We start from the raw sequence: 25,339 nt of genomic DNA, 5'->3' as shown, positions 1-25,339 counted from the left end.
TTGCACGCCTTTGAACGCACCCAGAGGAAGCTGAAAGCTGCCTCTTATTCCACCTCAAACGAAGCGGGCAAGGCTCTTGCTCAACGCATCAATGGTCGCAGGACAAAAAATAGAATAGATCGTCTATATCACCCACACACGAATACCGAACTTAGAGACCCTCAGAAAATGGCAGACGCCTTCAGCGACTACTACAGCGACCTTTATAACTTACAGAGGGACCCCGACACCCATCAACCCACCCCTGACGAGATTGCTGACTTTCTTAACCATGTGAAGTTGCCGACGCTAACACCTGAACAGCTGTCCCGCCTGAATGACCCCTTCACAGAAACGGAAATATTGGCGACTATAGCCTCACTCCCTATGGGTAAATCACCGGGCCCTGACGGGCTTACCGGGGAATATTACAAACAGTATAGCCACCTACTAGCTCACCACTTGACTTCCTTTTATAAAAACGTTATTACCTCCTCCACAATTCCGAATGAAACCCTACAAGCAGTGATAATTACCCTCCCCAAGCCGGGGAAGGACCCAGTCCATCCTCAGAACTTTTGCCCCATCTCGCTTTTAAACCTGGATTTAAAAATCTATGCTAAAACAGTTGCCACACGATTACGTGAGATTATGCCCACTCTGGTACACAGTGACCAATCCGGGTTCACATCGGGCAGACAAACGTCTGACGCCACCAGGAGACTAATCGATATCATTCACCATGCTGAATCGACGGGAACGCCTTCTCTGCTCCTATCTTTGGATGCAGAGAAGGCGTTCGACAGGATTCATTGGGGTTACCTCGGCCAAGTACTTGGAACGTTCGGATTCGAAGGTCCAATATTAAAGGCTATCCTAGCGCTATATTCCACGCCATCGGCCAGAGTTTTCTCAGCAGACATGCTTTCCCGTCCATTTACTATAACCAACGGTACGAGACAGGGATGTCCACTATCCCCGTTGATTTTCAACTTGTTAATTGAACCGCTCGCGGAACACATTCGTCAAAATCCTAAGATAACCGGCTTCAATATCGGCTCCCAACATCATAAAATTAGTTTATTCGCGGATGATGTTATCCTCATGCTGACGAATCCCACATCCTCGTTGATAGAAGCTTATGATACTCTCCAATGGTTTAGTAGTATCTCATACTACAAAGTAAACGCCAGTAAATCGTATGTCTTAGATTTAGGACTTGATGCTACCTCTAAACATCTTCTACAAAACCAATGCCCCTTCACTTGGACGGACGATACTATATCCTACTTGGGAATCAAATTAACGAGATCGATAAAAACTCTTTTTGCTTGCAACTTTAAACCCTTCCTTGCCAAACTCCAATCAGACACGCAAACACTAGCCAAACATGAATTATCCTGGTCAGGGAGGCTGGCGGCTTTTAAAATGTTATACTTACCCCAAGTCTTGTACCTATTTCGCACCGTTCCTATACCCATACCAAAATCATACTTCAGATCCCTCCAAACACTGCTTAATAGACTCCTGTGGCAAGGGAAAAAATCTAGGTGCGCCAAACACATGCTCACCAAACACAAGTTGGCGGGAGGGGCCGGATCTATTGATTTTGAGGATTATCACTGGGCTTCGGTATTGACGCAACTCCGAGACTGGTTCCGAGTGCCCCCAACCACTCTTTGGGGCCACTTGGAAACAGCTGTACTCCACCATCATGACCTGAAAAGTTGGCTGCTGGGGATTCCGGTGGGAATCCCGGTCTCCAAATCACTTCCCCCCACAATGAAGGTGGCTGCCACCGCTTGGCAGAAATTGGCGAACATAGGCAAAACGCGAGACTTCATGTTTTCTCCACCCCTCCCGATAGATGTGCTAATACACTTTACGTCGGACCTTTCCCTCGCTAATTGGAAATCTCAGGGTATAAAGTACATTGGGGATATTCTCCACGAGGGGTCTCTATCATCCTTTCCACGCCTGCAAGAGAAGTTTAATCTTAAATATACAGAATTGTTCAACTATCTTAGGGTGAAACACTGTTTTGCTCAAATGTCGACTGACATTTGCTGGAGATGCAGTAAACACAGAGGTGACCTATTGCATATTCTCTGGACATGCCCGCTCATCCAACCCTATTGGAAGACGGTATTCCACATCATAACGGATATTGCTCACAAATTGGTGCCCCCAACACCTGCCTTGGCTTTATTAAACTTGACGATAGAGGACGTTCCTCCACCCTACAGAGTGGTAGTGACTAATATTCTCCTGTCAGCCAGACTATCCATTACGATACTTTGGAAAACCCCACACGCCCCGACCGTTGAACACACCCTAGATCAGGTGAACACACACCAAAACTACGAATTAATGCTAGCATCCAGTGAGGGCAAATACCAGCAGAAGCTGGATTTATGGCAACCCTGGTCTCAATGGTCCAAAGCTGCGGTATATCTGTGAATAGGTCATATTAATCGGTGTGTCATGTAGAATTGTTATTGAACTGGAATGCACGATGTTTCTGCTTCATTTACTTTCAAAACTAGTAGAACCTTTTGTGAAGTGCACCTACTCTTGAAAAATGTCACTGTTTTATTGAGCTACTTTACGAATTTTAACGAACCATCTATGCATCAATCTATGGTCATACAGTAATTGCTGAATGCTATACTCTTCTTTATGTACGTTTGAAAATTTTTCAATAAAAACCATTGTTTAAAAAAAAAAAAAGTTCAGAGCTCACAACCTTTCCTCACAACTAGGGATGAGCTTCGAGTTCAAATCGAACTCATGTTTGACTCGAACATTGCCTGTTCGGCGAACAACGAACAATTAGGGGTGTTCGCGGCAAATTCGAAAAGCCGCTGCACACCCTGTTAAAGTCTATCGGAGAAATCGAAAGTGCTAATTTTAAAAGCTAATATACAATTGATTTTCCTAAAAAGTGTTTGGGGACCCGGGTCCTGCCCCAGGGGACATGTATCAATGCAATTTTTTTTTTTAAAACGGACATTTTTTCAGGATGCAGTGAATTTAATAATGCTAAAAGTGAAATAATAAAAGTGAAATATTCCTTTAAATTTCGTACCTAGGGGGGGTGTAAAGTTAGCATGTGAAATAGCGCATGTTTCCTGTACATAGAACTGTCCCTGCACAAAGTGTCATTTCTGATAGGAAAAAAAGACATTTAAAACCGGCTTTGCAGCTCTAATGAATTGTCGGCTCTGGCAATTCAGAGAGGATTCATTCATAAAAAAATAAAAAAAAGCGTGGGGGTTCCCCCAAATTCCATTACCAGGCCCTTCATGACTGGAATGGATATTAAGGGGAACCCCAGCCGTCAATTTAAAAAAAAAATGGCGTGGAGTTCCCCCAGAAATCCACACCAGACCCCTTATCCGAGCACGTTAACCTAGATGGCCGCAGAAAAGAGGGGGGGACAGAGTGCGGCCCCCCCTCTCCTGAACCGCACCAGGCCACATGCCCTCAACATGGGGAGGATGTCCCCATGTTGATGGGGACAAGGGCCTCATCCCCACAACCCTTGCCCGGTGGTTGTGGGGGTCTGCGGGCGGGGGGCTTATCAGAATCGGGAAGACCCCTTTAACAAAGGGGACCCCCAGATCCTGCCCCCCCCTGTGAATTGGTAATGAGGTATTGTACCCCTACCATTTCACGAAGGAAGTGTAAATAGTTGGAAAAAACACACAGACACCGTAGAAAAAAGTCCTTTATTAATAAAAAAATAAATAAAAAAATCCAGCAGTGGTATTCTACTCAGCCCCAGCTCCCTGCTCCAATGTTGTCTGTATCCAGCGACAGGTGATCTCCGTTCCAGCGATGAGAAGATCCATCCATCCAGAGCGCAGCCACGCCGACCTCCTCTCTCCGCTGGACACAGCCCAGCGAATGACGCGCTGAAGCTGTGACATTTCTTATATAGGGGAAGCGGGGCCACCCGTCACGTGACCCCGCCCCCTCTGACGCACCCTCTGCTACGTCACTGGGGAAGACTGTTTTTCCTTTCAGAATTGACACTTTGTGCAGGGACAGTTCTATGTATGGGAAACATGCGCTATTTCACATGCATACTGAAATTTAAAGTAATATTACACTTTTATTGTTTCACTTTTAGCATTATTAAATTCACTGCTCCTGAAAAAACGGCCGTTTTTAAAACTTTTTTTGCATTGATACATGTCCCCTGGGACAGGACCCGGGTCCCCAAAAACTTTTTAGGACAATAACTTGCATATTAGCCTTTAAAATTAGCACTTTAGATTTTAAATGTTCGAGTCCCATAGACTTTAACGGGGTTCTAAAGTTCACAAACGTTTGGTGTGTTCGCAAGTTCTGGTGCGAACCGAACAGGGGGGTGTTCGGCTCATCCCTACTCATAACCTCCAGACCCTTTATTAGCTTTGTTATCCTTCTTTCTACTCTCTCCATTTCCAGTACATTCTTCCTGAGGACTGGAGCCCAGAACTGGACGGCATACTCCAGGTGCGGCCGGACCAGAGTCTTGTAGAGTGGGAGAATTTATCCTTATATCTCTGGAGTTGATCCCCTTTTTAATGCCAATATTGTTTGCTTTGTTAGCAGCAGCTTGGCATTGCTGAGCCTCTCATCTACTAGAACCCCCAGGCCCTTCTCCATCCTAGATCCCCCCAGAGGTTCTCTCCCCAAGCAACTTGCAGCTTGCAATGGGGGGAACCCAAGCTGGTTTGTTTCTGAGCCTCAGCTTTGCGGGACCATTCACACACAGAGTTGTGGTTTGGCCCCTCCCCCTCTCTCTGCTAATTGCCTCACTGGCTGTGAGCTGAGGCTCTAATGCCCATTGCATGAGAGCTGGATCAAGATGGGGCTCGGGTAAGTATTAGGGGGGGCAGGGGGCTGAGGGAGCTGCTGCACACAGAAGGTTTAGAAGCTTTTAGAACCACTTTAGAGTTAGGAAGACTGAAGTGAACAATCAAATTTCTTCAAACCCAGTTGATCTTGATTTGCTGTTTTTAGATTTTCCACAACCTGGAGAACTTTAAACCTTGATAAGTCTAATCACACTTTATTTATTTTTTCTGGGAAAAGGAAATAAATCACTTACCGGTGCAATAGGACAATGCGCACTCTGAGTCTGGAGTTTTGATTAATTTGTACACATGGAATCCCAATGGACAAGCTTTCACCTGTATGGTTGATGTCCAACGACAGCAGTTTCCATTCCAATTGGCACAAGCAGGGCGGCTCACGATGCCGTCTGTAATGACCGGATGTGTTCCATTCATCCACACTGGATAGTCTGTACTACAGCTACCTTCGGGTATGCAGGTTTCTGGTATACGAACACCTCCATTGCCAACAAACTGATACCACCCGTTCTTGGAAATATCACAGTTCTTGGTTGAGGAGAACTTTCTGTCTGTGCTTCTCCAGGGCTCATCGAGCACCGTGTGGCTTACACAAGGATTATAGCAGCGATAGGAGCCAAGTAACTTGGTACAGTCCATTCCAGTGCCACATATACCTGTCTGGCATTCATCAATTTCACAATGGAACCCATCCCCGTAGTAACCATCGTGACACTTACAGGTATATCCATGAATGTTATCAGTGCATTTTGCGAAACGATGACAATTGTTCGGGATGGGATTGTCACAACTGATAACTTTGCAGGTACCATTTAAAGCGATGCCACCATTTGGACAGCGGCAGATATAAGAGCCATCAGTGTTCTCACAAATGCCCTCAGGACAGCTGTGTGTCCAAGGGTAGGCGCACTCATCAATGTCAGTACAGTCATTTCCATCTCCAATGTAGCCGTCCATGCAGACACATTTCTCGTACTCAGCATATTTCTCACACTTAGCATTAGGGTGACAATCTGTGCAATCTTTTGCAATTGCGAAAGAAAGAAAAAGAAAAACATGATCAATAAACTTACCAATACCATTCATTCTAAAACCTGCTTTCCTCTAAACCAGCTTTTCTGGCTTTACAGATGCCAAAACAAAACTGTACATATTGGATCTCATTCTGTGTCACCATTGCTGACCACACTTTGTTGATATGTACATTTTGTCCCCCGGCCCTAAAGATGTCATAGGCAACAGCGGTGGTGCAAATACAAATACACAATGACCTCACCCTTCAGTCATTCTTCCCCTGGGCCACCATCACCTGAACCACCATCACCTGAACCACCAACACCTGAACCACCATCACCTGAACCACCATCACCTGAACCACCGTCACCTGGGCCACCATCACCTGAACCACCATCACCTGAACCACCATCACCTGAACCACCATCACCTGGGCCACCATCACCTGAACCACCATCACCTGGGCCACCATCACCTGAACCACCATCACCTGGGCCACCATCACCTGAACCACCATCACCTGGGCCACCATCACCTGAACCACCATCACCTGGGCCACCACCACCACCTGAACCACCATCACCTGGGCCACCATCACCTGAACCACCATCACCTGGGCCATGAACCACCATCACCTGAACCACCATCACCTGAACCACCATCACCTGAACCACCATCACCTGAACCACATTCACCTGAACCACCATCATCTGAACCACCATCACTTGATCCAGCATCACCTGGGCACCATCACCTGATCCAGCATCACCTGGGCCACCATCACCTGAACCACCATCACCTGGGCCACCATCACCCGATACACCATCACCTGAACCACCATCACCTGGGCCACCATCACCTGAACCACCATCACCTGAACCGCCATCACCGCTGACTGTACCGTATTCTATTTATATCTCTCCCTGGCCCTGAATTCATTAACCCCTTGACCTCAAGGGGGTTTTACCCCCACCCCCCTTATGACCAGACCATTTTTTGCTATTTAGCACTGTGCTACTTTAACTGGTAATTGCATTCAGCTTTGTACCCATGTGAAATGTATATGATTTTTTATTTTTTTTTCACACAAAGAGAGCTTTCTTTTGGTGGTATTTGATTGATCAGCACTTATTTTATTTTTATTTTATTGCAATAAAAACAAAAAAAGACTGAAATAAATAAAAAAATATCCCCCCAAAAAATCATAAAATGTGTTCTGCTATATGTTTTTGGTAAAAAAAAATCCCAATCTGTGTATATTAATTTTTTTTTTTTTGTGAAAGTGATAGCATCTACAAACTATCGGATATATAGTATATCACAAAAGTATGTACACCCCTCACATTTTTGTAAATATTTTATTCTATCTTTTCATGTGACAAGACTGAAGACAGATTGATTATCACACTTGATAATTATTATAACATCAATATTTTGAACCATCATGAATGGGTTACATTCAAAACAGCTGCAATTTACTATCATGTGCTGTGATTAGCCCACAGTTATCATATGGTACAGGGTGCTGTGATTGGCACAGGTACTGAATAGATTCCCCTTCAAGAATCCACAAAACAAAAATATAAAGAGGTTCAAAATAACCATAAAGGTTAAAGGCTAACCTCCCTACAACATAGAAGGAGGAGTGGGCAATACAAGATCATCTTGCAGATACATTTAACCTCCCTGGCGGTATGATTCTGTCTGGAATTACGTACCAAAAGCGGTGCAATTATTTTGCAAAGAAATTTGGCGTTTTATACTGTAGGCCTGTAATTCTTAGAAATAACTCACTTAAATCTGACCAAACAAGAGTCTAGTAGGCATCCCAGGTATGATATTTTTTTAAAAACAAAATCATAAATTATAATATAATAAACTATAAATAATTATAACAAATAATAATATAATTATAATAAAAATTATTCAATAATGTAATCAACTCAAAAATCACTGAAATTTTTTTTTATGACGAATTTCCCCACAAATCGCTATCGCACAATTCTGCAAGTGATTATAATTTATTATCGCTGTTTTTTAGCTGCTCTAAAACTATTTCTGACATAAAGGGACACTTTTGGTTGCTATGGACAATCTACAGTTTCCAGGCAGAAAGAACAGTTTTTATTTTATAAAAGTACATGCAGGACACTGGACAGACCACTAGGGACAAAGGGGTGTGCAGTTTTTTACATACAGTATACTGTATGTAATGTGTTTGTTTACCTTTTTGAATTTGGCGGCGTTCTCCGTCCCCGTGCGTCGTAACGTCGCAGGGAACGGAGATCGGCGGCACACAGAGGCACTGTGTGAATCGAGCAAGGCCCCGCTCGCTCACACAGCGCGGCGGCATCGCTGGATCCAGGGACAAGGTAAGTAAACCATGCCTGTGGATTCAGCGAGGCGAGCCCGAGTCTGACTCAGGGTTACCGATCGTAGCCAAAAAATCTCACCCCGAATCAGACTCGGGAACACCACTCAGAAGGTTAACAAAGTATAAATTAAGGTATCACTGAAGTTGGAAAACTTACATTTAAAACAGATAATGAGCGCTCTGAGTATATAGGTTGTGGCGGCAGTGGAGTCCTTCCGACACGTTTCGTCTCAATAGACGATGTCTATTGAGACGAAACGCGTCGGAAAGGACTCCACTGCTGCCACAACCTATATACTCAGAGCGCTCATTATCCGTTTTAAATGTAAGTTTTTCAGCTTAATTAAATATTGTTCACATTTTTATGAAATTACACTATGTGGTCTTCCTTTCTATTCCCCTTTTTTGAATATTTACGGCATTCTGTTGAGAATCTGACATCACTCTTTGCTGAATCGCCCTTCCATGGAGATCTTGATTCTGTGAAAATCTGGATGTCTTTGTTGTCCAAGTACTGAAGAAGTTGCTGTTACCTGATTGCACAAGTTTTTTTGACTCACGGAAACATATGTTTCCCTGAGTTCAAACCATCCGGTAAGCCTTCATTGCACCTGGTGGCGGTTCTCTTCACTATTAATCATTATTTGCATTCACCATATGGATATCATCATGATGGATTCAAGATTCCATTCATTGATTTATTTCTTTCATAACCTTTGTGCTTAGTCATATGGTGAACTTTTACCGTTTTTTTTGTATGGACTTTAAAATCACAATTATTTTTTCACTTTGTATTGCACTACAAATATTGCTTTTCTGCTCACATTGAACATTTATTTTAAGAGTTACACATTTATTTTGTTTATATAGTCTGATGGTCATTCAACATTTGACTCAGACTTCCAGCGCTACACTTCCAGCGCTACACTTTTTTACATACACAATTTTCTTGCTTATAGTTTTCATCTGTTTGCTGTGTTAGCTGCTAGTTACTTATTATTGTTATTTATTATTATTAATTTGTTAGGCCCCATGCACACGAGACGCTGCTAAACTTGAGTTCAGAGGCATTTGGGCATTTTTTTCAACTGCCCCTGAACACATTTAATGTTATCCTATGTGTCCATGCACACAATCACGTTTTTTGGCGTTTCAAAGCAGTTGGGTTTAGGGCCGTTTTTTTCAAACCCAAAATTTTGGGTTCAGAAGCTTTCAGCTTTTGCGTTTTAGACGCAAATTGCGGCAAAACGCCGCTAAACGCGGCAAAACGCTGCTAAACGCGGCAAAACGCGGCACAAATAGTTTGATTCTGAGCTTGGGGAGGGTCTACAGTGTTTTGGCGATAAACGCTGACAGCCGCAAATCGCGGTAAAACGCCGCAAATCGCGGCAAAACGCAGCGCAATTCGCAGCAAAAACGGGCGTTTTAAATGCCGGTTTTTGCCTTTGAAAAGCTGAGATTAGAGGCGTTTGTAATAGCGTCTCGTGTGCATGGGGCCTTACGTTCCATTTGTTTAGATTTCATTATTTTGGATAATTTGTAACTTGGGATAAACAGCCGAATTTGAAAGGAAATTCCAATAATTTAATACTGTAGTTAGTTATTATTTCAGAATTTCTAATTTTCGGGTTTTTGGATTCACAAATTTACAAATTTACATATTTACGAATTTGAAATTTACCAACTTACAAATTTTCGAATTTATGAATATTAAGAAAAATTTGTTTAAGGAATTTTTTTTTCTTTTAAATAACAAACATGCTATACTTACCTCCACTGTGCAGTTCGTTTTGCACACAGTGGCCCCGAATCTGGTCTTCTGGGGTCCCTCGGCAGCTGTCACAGCTTCTCCCCGCAGCAACTACACACAGACATGCAAACGAGCTTGCATGGTGTGTAGCTGTTGCGGGCACGCTCCCGTGATACAGTGGCGGCCATAGCTGCCGCTGTTTCACTCGACCCCACCCCCCCGGCGCGCCGCGTCATTGGATGTGATTGACAGCAGCATCAGCCAATGGCTGCGCTGCTTTCCATCCATCCACTGCAGTCAATCAACAGCCGGGCTTCAACTCGAGGAGGATGACAGGGGCGAGCGCGTGACTCTCGAAGGGTCAGGTAAGTAAAATTTGGGCTCGGGGGGTGGGCCGGCATCATCTGATGTTTTTTTCCTTTACAACTCATTTAAACAGGTTTTTTTAATTCTGAGGTTTTCAAATTCCAATTACGAAATTACGAATTTACAAATTTCAGAATTTTCTAATTTTCTCATTTTTTATTTATGCACTTACAAATTTATGAATTTACAAATATTCGGTAAAATTTGTTAAACAGGTTTTTGTTAATTCAGATAATTCCAAATTTACCAATTTGTCAAAATGTGTTAAAAAAACGAATTTCACGTGTGTAATGAAAGACCTAGACCTATAAAGACCTAATTATACCTCTTGGAGGATATGACAAGATACCATAAGAGATACATCTTTCCCATGACTGCTCTAGGCTGTGAACATTTGAATTACAAGGTGATATTGGTCATGATGGTGGCACGTGTCTGGAGTGAGTGCAATACATTAGAAAGAGAAGCAAAAAATCATTAAAGTTTACCTTTTACCAGTGTTGTCTGATAACATAAAATACTTACTTGGTACATTTGTGACTGAAAAAAAAAAAAAAAAGATGTAATTAATCAGAAGAAAAATAAGTAACACACCATATCTCCTGATTATTTCTGGAAAATTATTTTTTCTGGAAATTAATCAACTACTATTATTTTTCTTTAGCAAAGGTAACCCAGTGCTGCTACCTGAGAATCCTTGTATGCGAATGGCGTGGACGCCTCCTGCATTTATATTAATACGATAATTTCCTTTGATGGGATTTTTGAAGAGATGCATAGAACCCCAGTGCTCTGACACCAGTTCCTCCAGGGCAAGAACAGAACCTACACAAAAAACAAACAAAGGGGTAATTTTTATCAACCTAGTTACATAATTAAAGTGGAGGTTCACCCTAAAAACTAATTTTTAACATTAGAGGCAGCATAGTAAGGGCATATACTTTCGGCATTTTTTTTTTCTCCGTACTTACCTGTACATTCTGTTTTGGTCCAGGGCTTCCGCGTTCTGATGACTCCGGGACTGGGCTTTCCTATCCCTGCCTTAGGGTTCCAATGACTGCGGGACTGAGCGTTCCTATCCTTCCGTTCGATGATTGACAACTTGTGAAACAGTTGACCTGTCACCAGATTTCCGGAAATAGCCGAGCTGCGAGTCGGAACTATACGGCGCCTGTGCCCGCCGTGTAGAGCTGACTGCGCAGGCGCCGTATAGTGCCGACTCGCAGCTCGGCTATTTCCCGACATCTGGTGATGCGCATTGTGCGACAGGGGACCTGTTTCACAAGCCGTCAATCATCCAACAGAAGGATAGGAACGCCCAGTCCCGCAGTCATTGAAACCCGAAAGCCCTGGACAAAAACAGAATATAAAGGTATGTACGAAAAAAAAAATGCCAAACGTAAATGCCCTTACTATGCTGGCTCTGCTAGATGTAATATTATTATATTTTTTTTTTGGGTGAACCCCCGCTTTAATCTGGACTCAAGTTCATTCGGTTCAACCCCCCCCCCCCCAAAAAAAATAAAAAATAAACACACATAAATCAAAAACCTCCATATACATCATTTGATACCCACAGTAGATCCAGCGGGGAAAAATCCCTTCCTGACCCTCCCAAAGAGGCAATCGGGTATTCCCCGGATCAACTTTACCTATAAATGTCACTATCCTGTTATATTATGTGTGTTTAGGAAAGAATTCAGGACTTTCTTAAACTAATTTACTTTGGAAGTTCTCCGTGGTCCTAATGGATAAGGATTGGATCTTAAAGGTATACAACAGGCGGAGGAGTGGTATTATCGGTGTATGGATATATTTTCACGGTTTTACGAAACGTCGGCACTATAGAGTTCCCGTCCTCTGACACATACAAACAATTAATATGATGATAGCGCTAGTTTTTTTTTTTCTGATGGCTATTATTTATTTAACAACCTTGTGAAGATAACAGGCTAGGGTTGCTGACCTGTTTTTTTTCTCCACCTTCTCTTTAGGTGTCCCTTTTTTTCTCCCATGGAAGGGAATGGCGGAGATCTTTGGCTCCTATTCTTCCCTCATCTCCCCCTTTCCTCTTAGTTCTCTGATTACTTCTTAGTTTGGGGTTTATCAAGCACATCCATGGAGCTGGGAGATTTCATAGGCCTTCAGTTTTTTGCTTAGTTTATTGATCGATATTGGTGTTTAATATTTTGATGCCCAGTACACACGAGCAGTTTTCCCATAAAAAACAAAACAAAAAAACAATGGTTTTCCTGACGGAATTCCTCTCAAGCCTGCCTTGCATACACACGGTCACACAAAAAGTCCGATTAACTTTTGACTGCCATGAAAACGGTGACGTAAAAGACTACGACGAGCTGAAAAAATGACGTTCTATGCTTCCGAGCATGCGTCAACTAGTTTCCAAGCATGCATGTTTTTTTTCCCATTGGAAAAGCATACAGACCAACGGGTTTCCCACTAGGATTTTTCCTGATGGGAAAAAAGAGATCCTGCTCTCTTTTTTTCCTGGCAGTTTTCCTGTAGGAAAAAGTCTGATGGAGCATACACATGGTCGGGATTCCCGTCGAAAAGCTCTCATCACAGTTTTTCCGATGGGAAAACCGGTCGCGTGTACAGGGCATTTAGCACAAATGTTTACTGCACTTGGCTTGTAAAAGTTAGTGTTTCCCCAGTACATCCTGGGAATTTTGAGTATATTGGGGTAATGGAGTTGTCATTTTCTCCTGTCTCTTGTAATTGATGCCCTTAATTTCTTCAAAAGCCTCAACTGTTTTGTTTTTATATCTCTGTATAAAGATTTTGCATAAAAATAATATGTACTGAGCTGGTCAGAACAACTCTTGAGGGAGTCTATTTCACATTTTCACAGCTCTAATGCCGTGTACACACAATCAGAAATTCCGACAAGAAAAGTCCGATGGGAGCTTTTGGTCGGATATTCCGATCGTGTGTAGGCTATCTACGGTTTTGTTGTCGGAATGTCTGATCGTCTATATACGCGGCATCACTGTGAAAAAAAACGTTCCTTATTTGGAGGTTAAATCTCTTTTCCTCCAGACATAAAGAGTACCCCCTTGTCCTCTTAGATGTCATATTCGTTGTCTGCTCTTAGATGGTAGCCAAGTCTTCAGATCTTCCAATTTTAACCAAATATCTTGATAATTATGTTCTTTGTTTCCCATCATCCAATGCGCCATTTTTACATAAATTAGTCATATATGAGCCTGGTTTCCACACAATTTGGTTATAGTTTGGTCAATTTCAATGGTTGTTTTGGTACCTTAGGGCTTTATCACCAACATTCTTCAAGTTCTAGATCAGCCTTCCTCAACCTTTTCTCAACTTTCTGGTCTCAGGGAACCCCTTCTAAAAATTCCTCTATCTACAATTTATGATACATGAGTGTGATGGTCAGTGGGAAGAATGCTCCTTACACTTGTGGTCATTGGGATGAATCCCCCCTTACAGATAGCTAAAAAAGATCAATGGTGTTAGTGGGAACTTATCTGAGAAGCAATACATGTTCATTGTTTAAGGAACCCCAAGCAACCTCTGGAGGAACCCTAGTTGAGAAACCCAGTTGTGGGTAATAAGAAAATACGCTAAAACCTGCTTAGATTTAAGAAGTCTATAATATAAATGTTTTCATTCAATAACAACACAACTTTCACTCAAGATTTACTCATTTAGGAAAATGTGTGAATCCTGAGTGAAAACAATTATTAATTATTAATAGATCTCTGAGTTTTTTACAGCAATGATGACAATTTTTCTCAGTGCTTTTATCCGGGCACAAAAGCCTCAGAAGATACAGGATGTTCCCACTAGGGGATCACCAAATTTTTGGGATTGTGAGCATGGACAGGATCCATTGAAGGTACCTGGAGTGTAGTAGCCTTCTTTGGCAGTTAAATGAATAACAAGAGTCCAGGAGGAACGACCGAGCACATAAATACACAAAGGTCAAATCGTGAAAATGTCATCACTTATGCCGCGTACACACAGTCGGAATTTCCGATGGAAAAAGTCAGACGGAATTTTTTCATCGAATATTCTGACCGTCTGTATGCCCCATCGTACTTTTTCCGTTAGAAATTCCGACGGATTTGGAAAGAGAATATGGCGGAAAAAAATTTGATCGGAAATTCAATTTGTCGAATGCCGACGGAGAAAAAAAACATGCATGCTCGGAAACAATTTGACGCATGCTCGGAAGCATTGAACTTCATTTTTCTAGGCTCTTCGTAGTGTTGTACGTCACCTCGTTTTTGATGGTCGGAATTTGGTGTGTCCATGTGTATGCAAGACAGCTTGAGCGGAATTCCGTCGGAAAAACTCAGAGTTTATACCGATGGAGAAAACGGTTGTGTGTACATGGCATAATTGTTCCAACCAAAGTCCATGGGACACACAATGTCCTGCATCCTTTAGTCCACAGTAATCAAGCTGGTGTTAATGCCTGCCCCCCATAAAAATGGTCCGGACAACAAAAGAAAATGGTCGACTTACCGGCAGGTCCTACAAATTCAAAAGAGTTAATCCGACCATCTGTGGTGATCATTAGTGTCCAGAAAATATCATTGACTGAAAAAGATTTGCTGTGAACAAGGTCAGTAAAGTCTCCAGAGTAGAGACGCTTTGAACTGTTAAGTGCCATTGAAAGGGTGTAATCCAAGTAATGAAATGCCTAGAACACACACAAAAAATAAATAAATATATATATATATATATATATATATATATATGTATAGTTGCAACCCTCCATCCCATCCATTCAGAGGTAGTGGTATCTCTCTATCTTCCTCAGAGGGTTAGCAATCTAAGGACCTCAGACCAAAATAATAGTTTGTCTTTAGGTCCAAACATATTAGATATTTTCTATCCTATAACTCCTATAATGTATGGCTGAATGTTGGACCTGACTTGACCCTCTTTGCCACAATAACATTCTCCACTCTTCTCAGAAGACTTTCCACAACACTCTGAAGGGTGTCTGTGGGAATTTGTGTCCATTTGTAAGCTCAGCTATTGATGTTGGATTAGCAGACCTGGCTCACCATCGGCATTCCAAATCATCCCAAATGTGTTCACTAGGGTGGAGTTCAGGGCTCTGTGAGGGAAACTCAAGTTCCTCTACTCCAAACTGGACAAGCCATGCTGGTATTCACCAAACTGTCACCATAAGGTTGGAAGAGCCCAATTGTCTATGATGGAGTATTACTAGGACCCTTCATTGGAGACACCTGAACTTCATCATTGGAGGGTATCTGTGGGAATTTGTGCTCATTTGTGAGGCCGGGTATTGATGTTGTGTTGTGTTGTTCTTTGCCATGAGGTGCCATGTTGTACTTCCAGTGACCAGTATGAGAGAGTGAGAGCGATAACACCAAATGTATCACACCTGCTTTCCACCAAGGGGTGTACTCACTTTTGTTGACAGTGGTTTAGACATTATTAGTCAGATTCAGGTAGATTGGCGTATCTTTTGGCCGGCGTAGCGCATCCCATTTGCACTACGCCGACGTAACATAGTGAGGCAAGGCCAGTATTCACAAAGCACTTGCTCCGTAAGTTACGTTGGCGTAGCGGAAATAGGCTGGCGTAACCCCCCCCTAATTTAAGTTAGGCAGGTAGTGGGCGTGCTACATGTAAAGTAACCGTGACCCCATGTAAATGAAGGGCCGTTGGTACGGCGCATGCGCACGCATGCTCAGAATAACGTCGCAAATACTCAATGCTTTCGACGTGAACGTAACCTACGCCCAGCCCCATTCGCGTATGGCTTACGCAAACGACGTAAAATACGACGGCTGTTCCGTCGTCCATACCTTGCATGGGCTGCGCCATCTTTTTGGTGGTTTATCTTTACGCCGGAAAAACGCCTTACATAAACAGCGTAGCTGACTGCGACGGGCGTACGTACGTTCGTGAATCGGCGTATCTTGCTCATTTACATATTCAACGCGTAAATCAACATAAACGCCCCTAGCGGCCAGCGTAAATATGCACATAAGATACGACGGCGTAGGAGAATTACATCGGTCGTATCTTGGCAACAGTGAGGCGTATCTCATTTTAAGAATGTGTGCAAAGATACAACGGCGCTCATTCGGACTTAAGACGGTGTATCTACTGATACGCCGTCGTAAGTCTCTCTGAATCTGGCTATATATGATTTTAACCACTTGACCTGGACTTGAAGGCTTTACCCCCATGACCGGCAGCATTTTTTGCTCTTCAGCGCTGTGCTAATTTAAATGTCAATTGCTCGGTCACCACTGTACCTAATATAAATTTATATAATTTTATTTCGCCACAAATAGAGATTTTTTTGGTTATATTTGATCACCATATTGTTTTTGAATATAAACGAAAAAATACCAACAATTTAAAAAAAAGTCATGTTTTTATTCATTTCTGTTATAAAATTTTGCAAACAAATAATCTTTCTTCATAAATTTAAGCCAAATGTATACTGCTCCATTTTTTGGGTAAAAGAACCCAAATCAGTGAATATTATTTAGTCTGTAGGAAAGTTATAGAGTCCGCAAACTATGGGATATACTGTATGTCACAAAAGTGAGTACACCCCTCACATTTTTGAAAATATTTTATTCTATCTTTTCATGTGACAACACTGAATAAATTACACTTTTCTACAATGTAAAGTAGTGTCTCCAGACCTAAACCCTATTGGTCATCTGTGGGGGATCCTCAAACGGAAGGTGGAGGAGCGCAAAGTCTCTAACATCCGTCAGCTCTGTGATGTCATCATGGAGGAGGAGAAGAGGACTCCATTGACAACCTGTGAAGCTCTGGTGACCTCCATGCCCAAGAGGGTTAAGGCAGTACTGGAAAATAATGGTGGCCACACAAAATATTGACACTTTCGGCCCAATTTGGAGATTTTCACTTAGGGGGTGTGCTCACTTTTGGTGCCAGTGGTTTAGACATTAACCGGTTAAGCCCCGGACCTTTAGGCAGCTAAATGCCCAGCCAGGTTTTGCGATTCGGCACTGCGTCGCTTTAACTGACAATTGCGTGGTCGTGCGACGTGGCTCCCAAACAAAATTGGCGTCCTTTTTTCCCCACAAATAGAGCTTTCTTTTGGTGGTATTTTATCACCTCTGCGTTTTTTATTTTTTTGCGCTATAAACAAAAATAGAGCGACAATTTTGAAAAAAATTCAATATTTTTAACCTTTTGCTGTAATAAATATCCCCCAAAAACATATATAATTTTTTTTCCCCTCAGTTTAGGCCGATACGTATTCTTCTACCTATTTTTGGTAAAAAAAATCGCAATAAGCGTTTATCGATTGGTTTGCGCAAAATTTATAGCGTTTACAAAATAGGGGATATTTTTTTTTTTGCATTTTTATTAAACGAATAGCCGCAAAGGTATCATCCCCAGACAGCAAGTTGCCATTGAAGTCATGGAACCAGGTATTTGGTCCTGTTTTGTGGCTTGTCATGTGCTGGACTCTCTGACACCTCAGCTCCCAGGACGGACAGTCCCCCTCGGCCCAGCTCTCACATACACCACAGCTTGGTTTACTTCGTAAGTACCCAGAGTTCACAGATTGTCTCCTCTGGTGGCACTGAGTTAATCATCTCATTCGTTTTTACTCTCTTGTTTTAGACACCCTATAGCATCCGCCCCCGAGGAAGTGTTTTTTACACGCAACGCGTCGGGCATCAAGGATGTAGCTATATGCACTATTAGTACTCTATTCAGACATACCATTTTCTTTACGACTATTGAATTTTTTTTACGTTACAACATGTTGTTATGTGTTGCTCAGGTTTTATGTGGTTATACACACTGTATCCCCTTTTGATCTTAACAATGTATTGCTATGTGTTACCATACTAATATTTGTATATGGATGTATTATTGGTTATGCTATGTGCTTATGTACACGCTACCTGTTATATATGTGATTTATTACTACAATACACATATGCAATACAAATCTGTTCAATTTCATTTTTAACCCCTACCAGTCCACTGCTTCACTCAAAGTCCCAAATGTCCTGTTTTTCATTACTTGGTACATTAGGATATCTTTGCTCTTCATGGTTGGGTGGGGAACCTAAACTGATATAGGCAAAAAAGCCAGAAGGTTTTCATAGATTTGTTGTGTAATAACAATGAAATGATCGGATACAAATGACTTACTTTATTCAGATCAGGAATGGTAAGTCTGAAGACGTGTCCGAAGCTTCGCGAGGAGACATTCCTGTATATGGTGTAATCGGGAGAGATCTCACTTACACAAATTCCAGTGGTGAGGAAAAGGACCTACAGTGAGAAGAAGACACAATGTTAATAATTATTAATGGGTAGCATCTAAAAGGGATGTTCTAGCATTGGCTTGGATTAAATGTATTCAGTCACCTCAAACACCCACCAGGATTTCTTTTGGTCTGTGTCCCTTCTTTCAGGGATCTTCCTCCAATGACAATACCGTCCCTGGGAGAGAACATCTATACAGGCATGCCCCACTTTTAAGTACACAATGGGACCAGAGCATGTATTTCAAACGAAAATGTACTTAAAGTGAAGCAATACCTTTTTTCACTTCTAGGCTGTAGTGGGGGTGCCAGGGGCTGGTAGAGTAATGATTGTATACTCATGGTAGAGTAATGATTATAATCTCATGGTAGAGTAATGATTATAATCTCATGGTAGGGTAATGATTGGAATCTCATGGTAGAGTAATGATTGGAATCTCATGGTAGAGTAATGATTGGAATCTCATGGTAGAGTAATGATTGGAATCTCATGGTAGAGTAATGATTATAATCGCATTGTAGAGTAATGATTGGAATCTCATGATAGAGTAATGATTGGAATCTCTAGGTAGAGTAATGATTATAATCGCATTGTAGAGTAATGATTGGATTCTCATGTAAGGCCACGTACACACGGTCGGTCCAAACCGATGAGAATGGACCGAAGTCCAGTTTCATCGGTCCAAACCGTCCGTGTGTACGGCCCATCGGTCTGTTGTCCTTCGGACAAAAGTTAGAGAACTTGCTTTAAAATCGAACCGATGGACCACTGACCGATGGGTCAAAACCGATGGTTAGTACAGAAAAGCATTGGTTCAAAATCCACGCATGCTCAGAATCAAGTCGACGCATGCTTGGAAGCATTGAACTTCGTTTTTTTTCAGAACGTTGTGTGTTTTACGTCACCGCGTTCTGACCCGATCGGATTTTGGAACGATGGTGTGTAGGCACATCAGACCATCAGGCCGCTTCAGCGGTGGACCGATGAAAACGGTGCATCGGACCATTCTCATCGGATGAACCGGTCGTGTGTACGTGGCCTTAGAGTAATAGTTGGAATCTCATGGTAGAGTAATGATTATAATCTCATGGTAGAGTAATGATTATAATCTCATGGTAGGGTAATGATTAGAATCTCATGGTAGAGTAATGATTGGAATCTCATGGTAGAGTAATGGCTGGCATCTCATTGTAGAGTAATGATTGGAATCTCATGGTAGAGTAATAGTTGGAATCTCATGGTAGAGTAATGATTGTAATCTCATGGTAGAGTAATGATTGGAATCTCATGGTAGAGTAATGATTTTAATCTCATGTTAGGGTAATGATTATAATCTCATGGTAGAGTAATGATTGGAATCTCATGGTAGAGTAATGATTATAATCTCATGGTAGAGTAATGATTGGAATCTCATGGTAGAGTAATGATTGGAATCTCATGGTAGAGTAATGATTGGAATCTCATGGTAGAGTAATGATTGTAATCTCATGGTAGAGTAATGATTGTAATCTCATGGTAGAGTAATGATTGTAATCTCATGGTAGAGTAATGATTATAATCTCATGGTAGAGTAATGATTATAATCTCATGGTAGAGTAATGATTGTAATCTCATGGTAGAGTAATGATTATAATCTCATGGTAGAGTAATGATTATAATCTCATGGTAGAGTAATGATTGGAATCTCATGGTAGAGTAATGATTGGAATCTCATGGTAGAGTAATGATTGGAATCTCATGGTAGAGTAATGATTATAATCGCATTGTAGAGTAATGATTGGAATCTCATGATAGAGTAATGATTGGAATCTCTAGGTAGAGTAATGATTATAATAGCATTGTAGAGTAATGATTGGATTCTCATGTAAGGCCACGTACACACGGTCGGTCCAAACCGATGAGAATGGACCGAAGTCCAGTTTCATTGGTCCAAACCGTCCGTGTGTACGGCCCATCGGTCTGTTGTCCTTCGGACAAAAGTTAGAGAACTTGCTTTAAAATCGAACCGATGGACCACTGACCGATGGGTCAAAACCGATGGTTAGTACAGAAAAGCATTGGTTCAAAATCCACGCATGCTCAGAATCAAGTCGACGCATGCTTGGAAGCATTGAACTTTGTTTTTTTTCAGAACGTTGTGTGTTTTACGTCACCGCGTTCTGACCCGATCGGTTTTTGGAACGATGGTGTGTAGGCACATCAGACCATCAGGCCGCTTCAGCGCTGGACCGATGAAAACGGTACATCGGACCATTCTCATCGGATGAACCGGTCGTGTGTACGTGGCCTTAGAGTAATAGTTGGAATCTCATGGTAGAGTAAGGATTATAATCTCATGGTAGAGTAATGATTGTAATCTCATGGTAGAGTAATGATTGGAATCTCATGGTAGGGTAATGATTAGAATCTCATGGTAGAGTAATGATTGGAATCTCATGGTAGAGTAATGGCTGGCATCTCATTGTAGAGTAATGATTGTAATCTCATGGTAGAGTAATAGTTGGAATCTCATGGTAGAGTAATGATTGTAATCTCATGGTAGAGTAATGATTGTAATCTCATGGTAGAGTAATGATTGTAATCTCATGGTAGAGTAATGATTATAATCTCATGGTAGAGTAATGATTATAATCTCATGGTAGAGTAATGATTATAATCTCATGGTAGAGTAATGATTATAATCTCATGGTAGAGTAATGATTGTAATCTCATGGTAGAGTAATGATTATAATCTCATGGTAGAGTAATGATTATAATCTCATGGTAGAGTAATGATTATAATCTCATGGTAGAGTAATGATTGTAATCTCATGGTAGAATAATGATTGTAATCTCATGGTAGAGTAATGATTATAATCTCATGGTAGAGTAATGATTGTAATCTCATTGTAGGGTAGTTATTGTAATCTCATGGTAGAGTAATGAAATGCTCCCTAAAAAATTATCACTTGTGTTGAAGCACTTTAGTTATCAAACTAGCTGCTGAATCAACTCTACTATCTCTTAACCCCTCCCCACCCAGGCCATTTCTGACATTTTCCTCCTTCATGTAAAAATCAACCTTGTTTTGCTAGGAAATTACACAGAACCCCCAAACATTATATATGAATTTTTTGTTTGTTTGTTTAGCAGAGACCCTAGTAGATACAATTGTGGATGTTGCAATTTTTTATGTCACACAGTATTTGCAAACACAATTTTTTTACATATGCATGTGCATTTACATATGTATGCAGGAGTAATGTATGCATTTGCACTCCTATGCACGATGGAACGGGGTCACCTAATTTTTTTATATAAATATTTATTTATTTTATACACAATTTTTTTTAACTTTTTTTATACTAACTGTATTGCTGTCACAAGGGATGAACAACATACCTTGTGATAGCATGGGATGTGACAGATCCCCTTTATGGTGAGATCTGGGGTCTATTAGACCCCAAATCTCTCCTCTGGCCTCCCATGTAGCTGATCAGACACAGATTGTTCTGATTGACTACTTACCTGGCCAGATAAACAAAGGGGCAGAACTGAAAGTGACAAACTACTCCTCGCTCCCGGTTTCTGGGGGTTACAGAGAGAAGGAACAACGTAATTTTCTCTCTCTCTGTACAGGACCGCCACCGCCACCAGCCGCATATCTCCTGGCCTCTGTGATGGGACCGGTGAGCCCGGGAGAGGCGGTGGCAGGAAGGGGTGGGACCCCATTCTGCCACCTGCAGAAGTAATAAAGTGGCTTATTAGCCACTCAGAACACTTCTGTCTGAAAGACAATCACCAGCTGAAAAAATACATACCCGGGTGATGCCCTGTAGGTGCACCACCATCCCGGTATGTCCACTGAAACCAGAGGACAGCCATGTATGCCCTGCCAGCAGGAAGTGGTTAAAGCTTATTGGGCTTCTTGACACTTTTCCCATCTCCTTAATGTTTTTATCAATAAACAGAATGTCTTATTTGAGTTTTGCTTTTACTCTGACACTCTAGGGTAGGTGACCAGACATCCCCGGTTTCAGGGGACAGTCCCCAGATTGAGGACACTGTCCCCGGACCAAATCTGTCCCCGGTTTTGTCCCTGGATTGGATTTGAACATTGTCTGGGGAAATTTCAAAGACAGTCAGTGCAGAATAAAAAAAAATCTGAATTACACACCCCCGCTCCATCGCTCCTACTAGCTTAGGGGGTGTATTTTTTTCCATTATCTGTGCCCCTTTCTGATGATCATGTGCTGGTCAGAGTGGAGGGAATTTTTCTTCTTCCTCGGCTCAAGTCCAGGGCAGCCGCCTGCCTGCTTAACTTCTTGCCTTCCCTGGTGGAGTGATCTTCCTCCCCACCCAGTAGTAGCCGGGGCCCAGAGAGTAGGACTTGACAGGCTGTGAGGTGGGCGGTGGCGGCGATGGACAGAGAGTCGTTGATTGCCGATATTACTAGTAAATGGCGGATTTCATTAAAAAAATCTGGTCACTTTACTCTATGTGTTCTGTATATATCAGGTGTATTATCAACCGAAAATAAATTGCTGACTATAACTTATGTGGGTTTGTCAATTTTAATGAATTAATTCCATACCTGGGACTTTGTGGTATCTATCAGCGTTATGACTTCATTCATCAAAGTTGCGTTTGTATAATCTTTAGATGAAGCATCTGTTAGTACGATGATGAATGACATGTGGGGGGAGGACTGGAGAGCCAACTTGACTCCTGTCATTGACAATTCTGGACAGTCTCCACCATCTATGGCTTCCAGATTGTTAAAGAAAGAGCCAAATTCTGCCATTTTGTCAGTGATCCTGACGGGTCCCACATCTGAAAAATGAAATAGCAATCAGTTAATTTCTGTACTGAGATATTAAGAACCCCAAATACTTCTATTCAATAAGATGCTAGAAGCAGCTGCTGTGAGTGTGCAGATTTATAGCCAGATTCAGGTAGGGCGGCTTAATGTTGAGGCGGCGTAGCGTATCGTATTTACGCTACGCCGCCGTAAGTCAGAGAGGCAAGTGCTGTATTCACAAAGCACTTGCCTCCTAAGTTACGGCGGCGTAGCGTAAATGGGCCGGCCTAAGCGCGCCTAATTCAAATAAGGAACAGGGGGGCGTGTTTTATGTAAATGTTTCGTGACCTGACGTGATTGACGTTTTTTTACGAACGGCGCATGCGCCGTCCGTGGACATATCCCAGTGTGCATTGCTCCAAAGTATGCCGCAAGGACGTATTGGTTTCGACGTGAACGTAAATTACGTCCAGCCCCATTCACGGACGACTTACGCAAACAACGTAAAATTTTCAAATTTCGACGCTGGAACGACGGCCATACTTAACATTGGCTAGGCCAGCTATTTGTTCGACTAACTTTACGCCGGAAAACGCCTTACGTAAACGGCGTATCTTCACTGCGACAGGCAATCGTACGTTCGTGAATCTGCGTATCTCGCTGATTTACGCATTCTAGGCGTAAATCAGCGTTCACGCCCCTAGCGGCCGGCAGAACTAGACAGCTAACATACGACGGCGCAGGCTGTCGTATCTTAGCTACATTTAAGTGTAACTCAATTTGAGAATACACTTAAATGTACGACGGCTTAGATTCCGAGTTACGCCGGCGTATCTACTGATACGCCGGCGTAACTCTTTATGAATCTGGCTATTAGATTGTAATATGGATTTTCTTTGCTACGTATTTATTGAGTTCAACCTTCGCCTTCATCCAGGAACGCCTCGTCCTTCAAGATGCACGTTATCCCATTTGTCCTGAACAATAAACTTGTTGGTGAGAATCCACCTACACAGTTCATTCCTAGTTGAATAGATTGGCTCTATTGTTTCTTCAGTCTTATGCCACGTACACACGATCGGAAAATCCGACAACAAAACCGTGTTTTTTATTTTTGACGGAATGTTGGCTCAAACTTGTCTTGGATACACACGGTCGCACAAATGTTGCTCGGAAATTCCGATGGTCAAGAACGCAGTGACGTACAACACTACGACAAGCCAAGAAAAATGAAGTACAATGATTCCGAGCATGTGTTGAATTGGTTACGAGCATGCGCAGCACTTTTGTGCATCGGAAATGGCTACACGCGATTGGAATTTCCGACAAGAACTTTTGCCGTTGGAAAAATTGAGAACCAGCTCTCAAACATTTGTTGGCGGAAATTCCGACAGCAAATGTCCGATAGAGCCTTCACACAGTCGGAATATCCAACCAAAAGCTCAATCCAACATTTGTTGTTGGAAATTCTGATCCTGTGTATGCGGCATTAGAATATAGTTCCATTCATCTCTATGGCTGCTTACACTCATCGGGGGAGTAGAGTCACTCAAGGGTTGTATACAAAGCTGAAGCTTGGGGCAGAAATGGATATGAGATTAATATGACAATGGTATTTAGAAGGGCTGGATGAATGGTTGGGGCACTGTGTACAAAGTATACCATTACAGAGTTAATGGCTTTGGTCCGTTTGTGGCGCTGACCTCAGAAGAAGCGATGTTGGTGTCGGTATTGTGCCATTTATGTGCAGCTGGAGCAAGTGGAGAGGTGAATGTCGGGCTTGGGGTAAATCTAGTTGGATGGCTGTATTTGTAAGCATATTAAGCTGTGAAGATAAAGACTTTGGATGGTACAATGGTAAGAGGATATGTGTGATAATAAATATCAATGAAGAGCTTCATACGTGTGGG

General features: G+C 42.1%; 1 protein-coding gene across 1 annotated transcript in view; it reads right to left on the bottom strand.

Annotated features, from left to right (window-relative positions):
• LOC120942793 (uromodulin-like) overlaps window positions 1-25,339 on the bottom strand; it is a 46,773-nt gene that overhangs the window by 16,696 nt on the left and 4,738 nt on the right. Inside the window, exons 4-9 of the mRNA XM_040355718.1 lie at window positions 23,223-23,461; window positions 18,533-18,655; window positions 14,861-15,038; window positions 11,036-11,173; window positions 6,154-6,732; window positions 5,081-5,866 (exon numbers count right to left, since the gene is read on the bottom strand). Of these exons, the coding sequence (XP_040211652.1) occupies window positions 5,081-5,866; window positions 6,154-6,732; window positions 11,036-11,173; window positions 14,861-15,038; window positions 18,533-18,655; window positions 23,223-23,461 (2,043 nt within the window). The remainder of the gene's footprint in view (window positions 1-5,080; window positions 5,867-6,153; window positions 6,733-11,035; window positions 11,174-14,860; window positions 15,039-18,532; window positions 18,656-23,222; window positions 23,462-25,339) is intronic.

The sequence above is a fragment of the Rana temporaria genome, chromosome 6 (genome assembly GCF_905171775.1).
Source record: "Rana temporaria chromosome 6, aRanTem1.1, whole genome shotgun sequence".
In the NCBI taxonomy this organism is placed as follows: Eukaryota; Metazoa; Chordata; class Amphibia; order Anura; family Ranidae; genus Rana; species Rana temporaria.
Note: the sequence above shows the minus strand (reverse complement) of the source record. Positions and strands in the feature narration are given on the sequence as shown.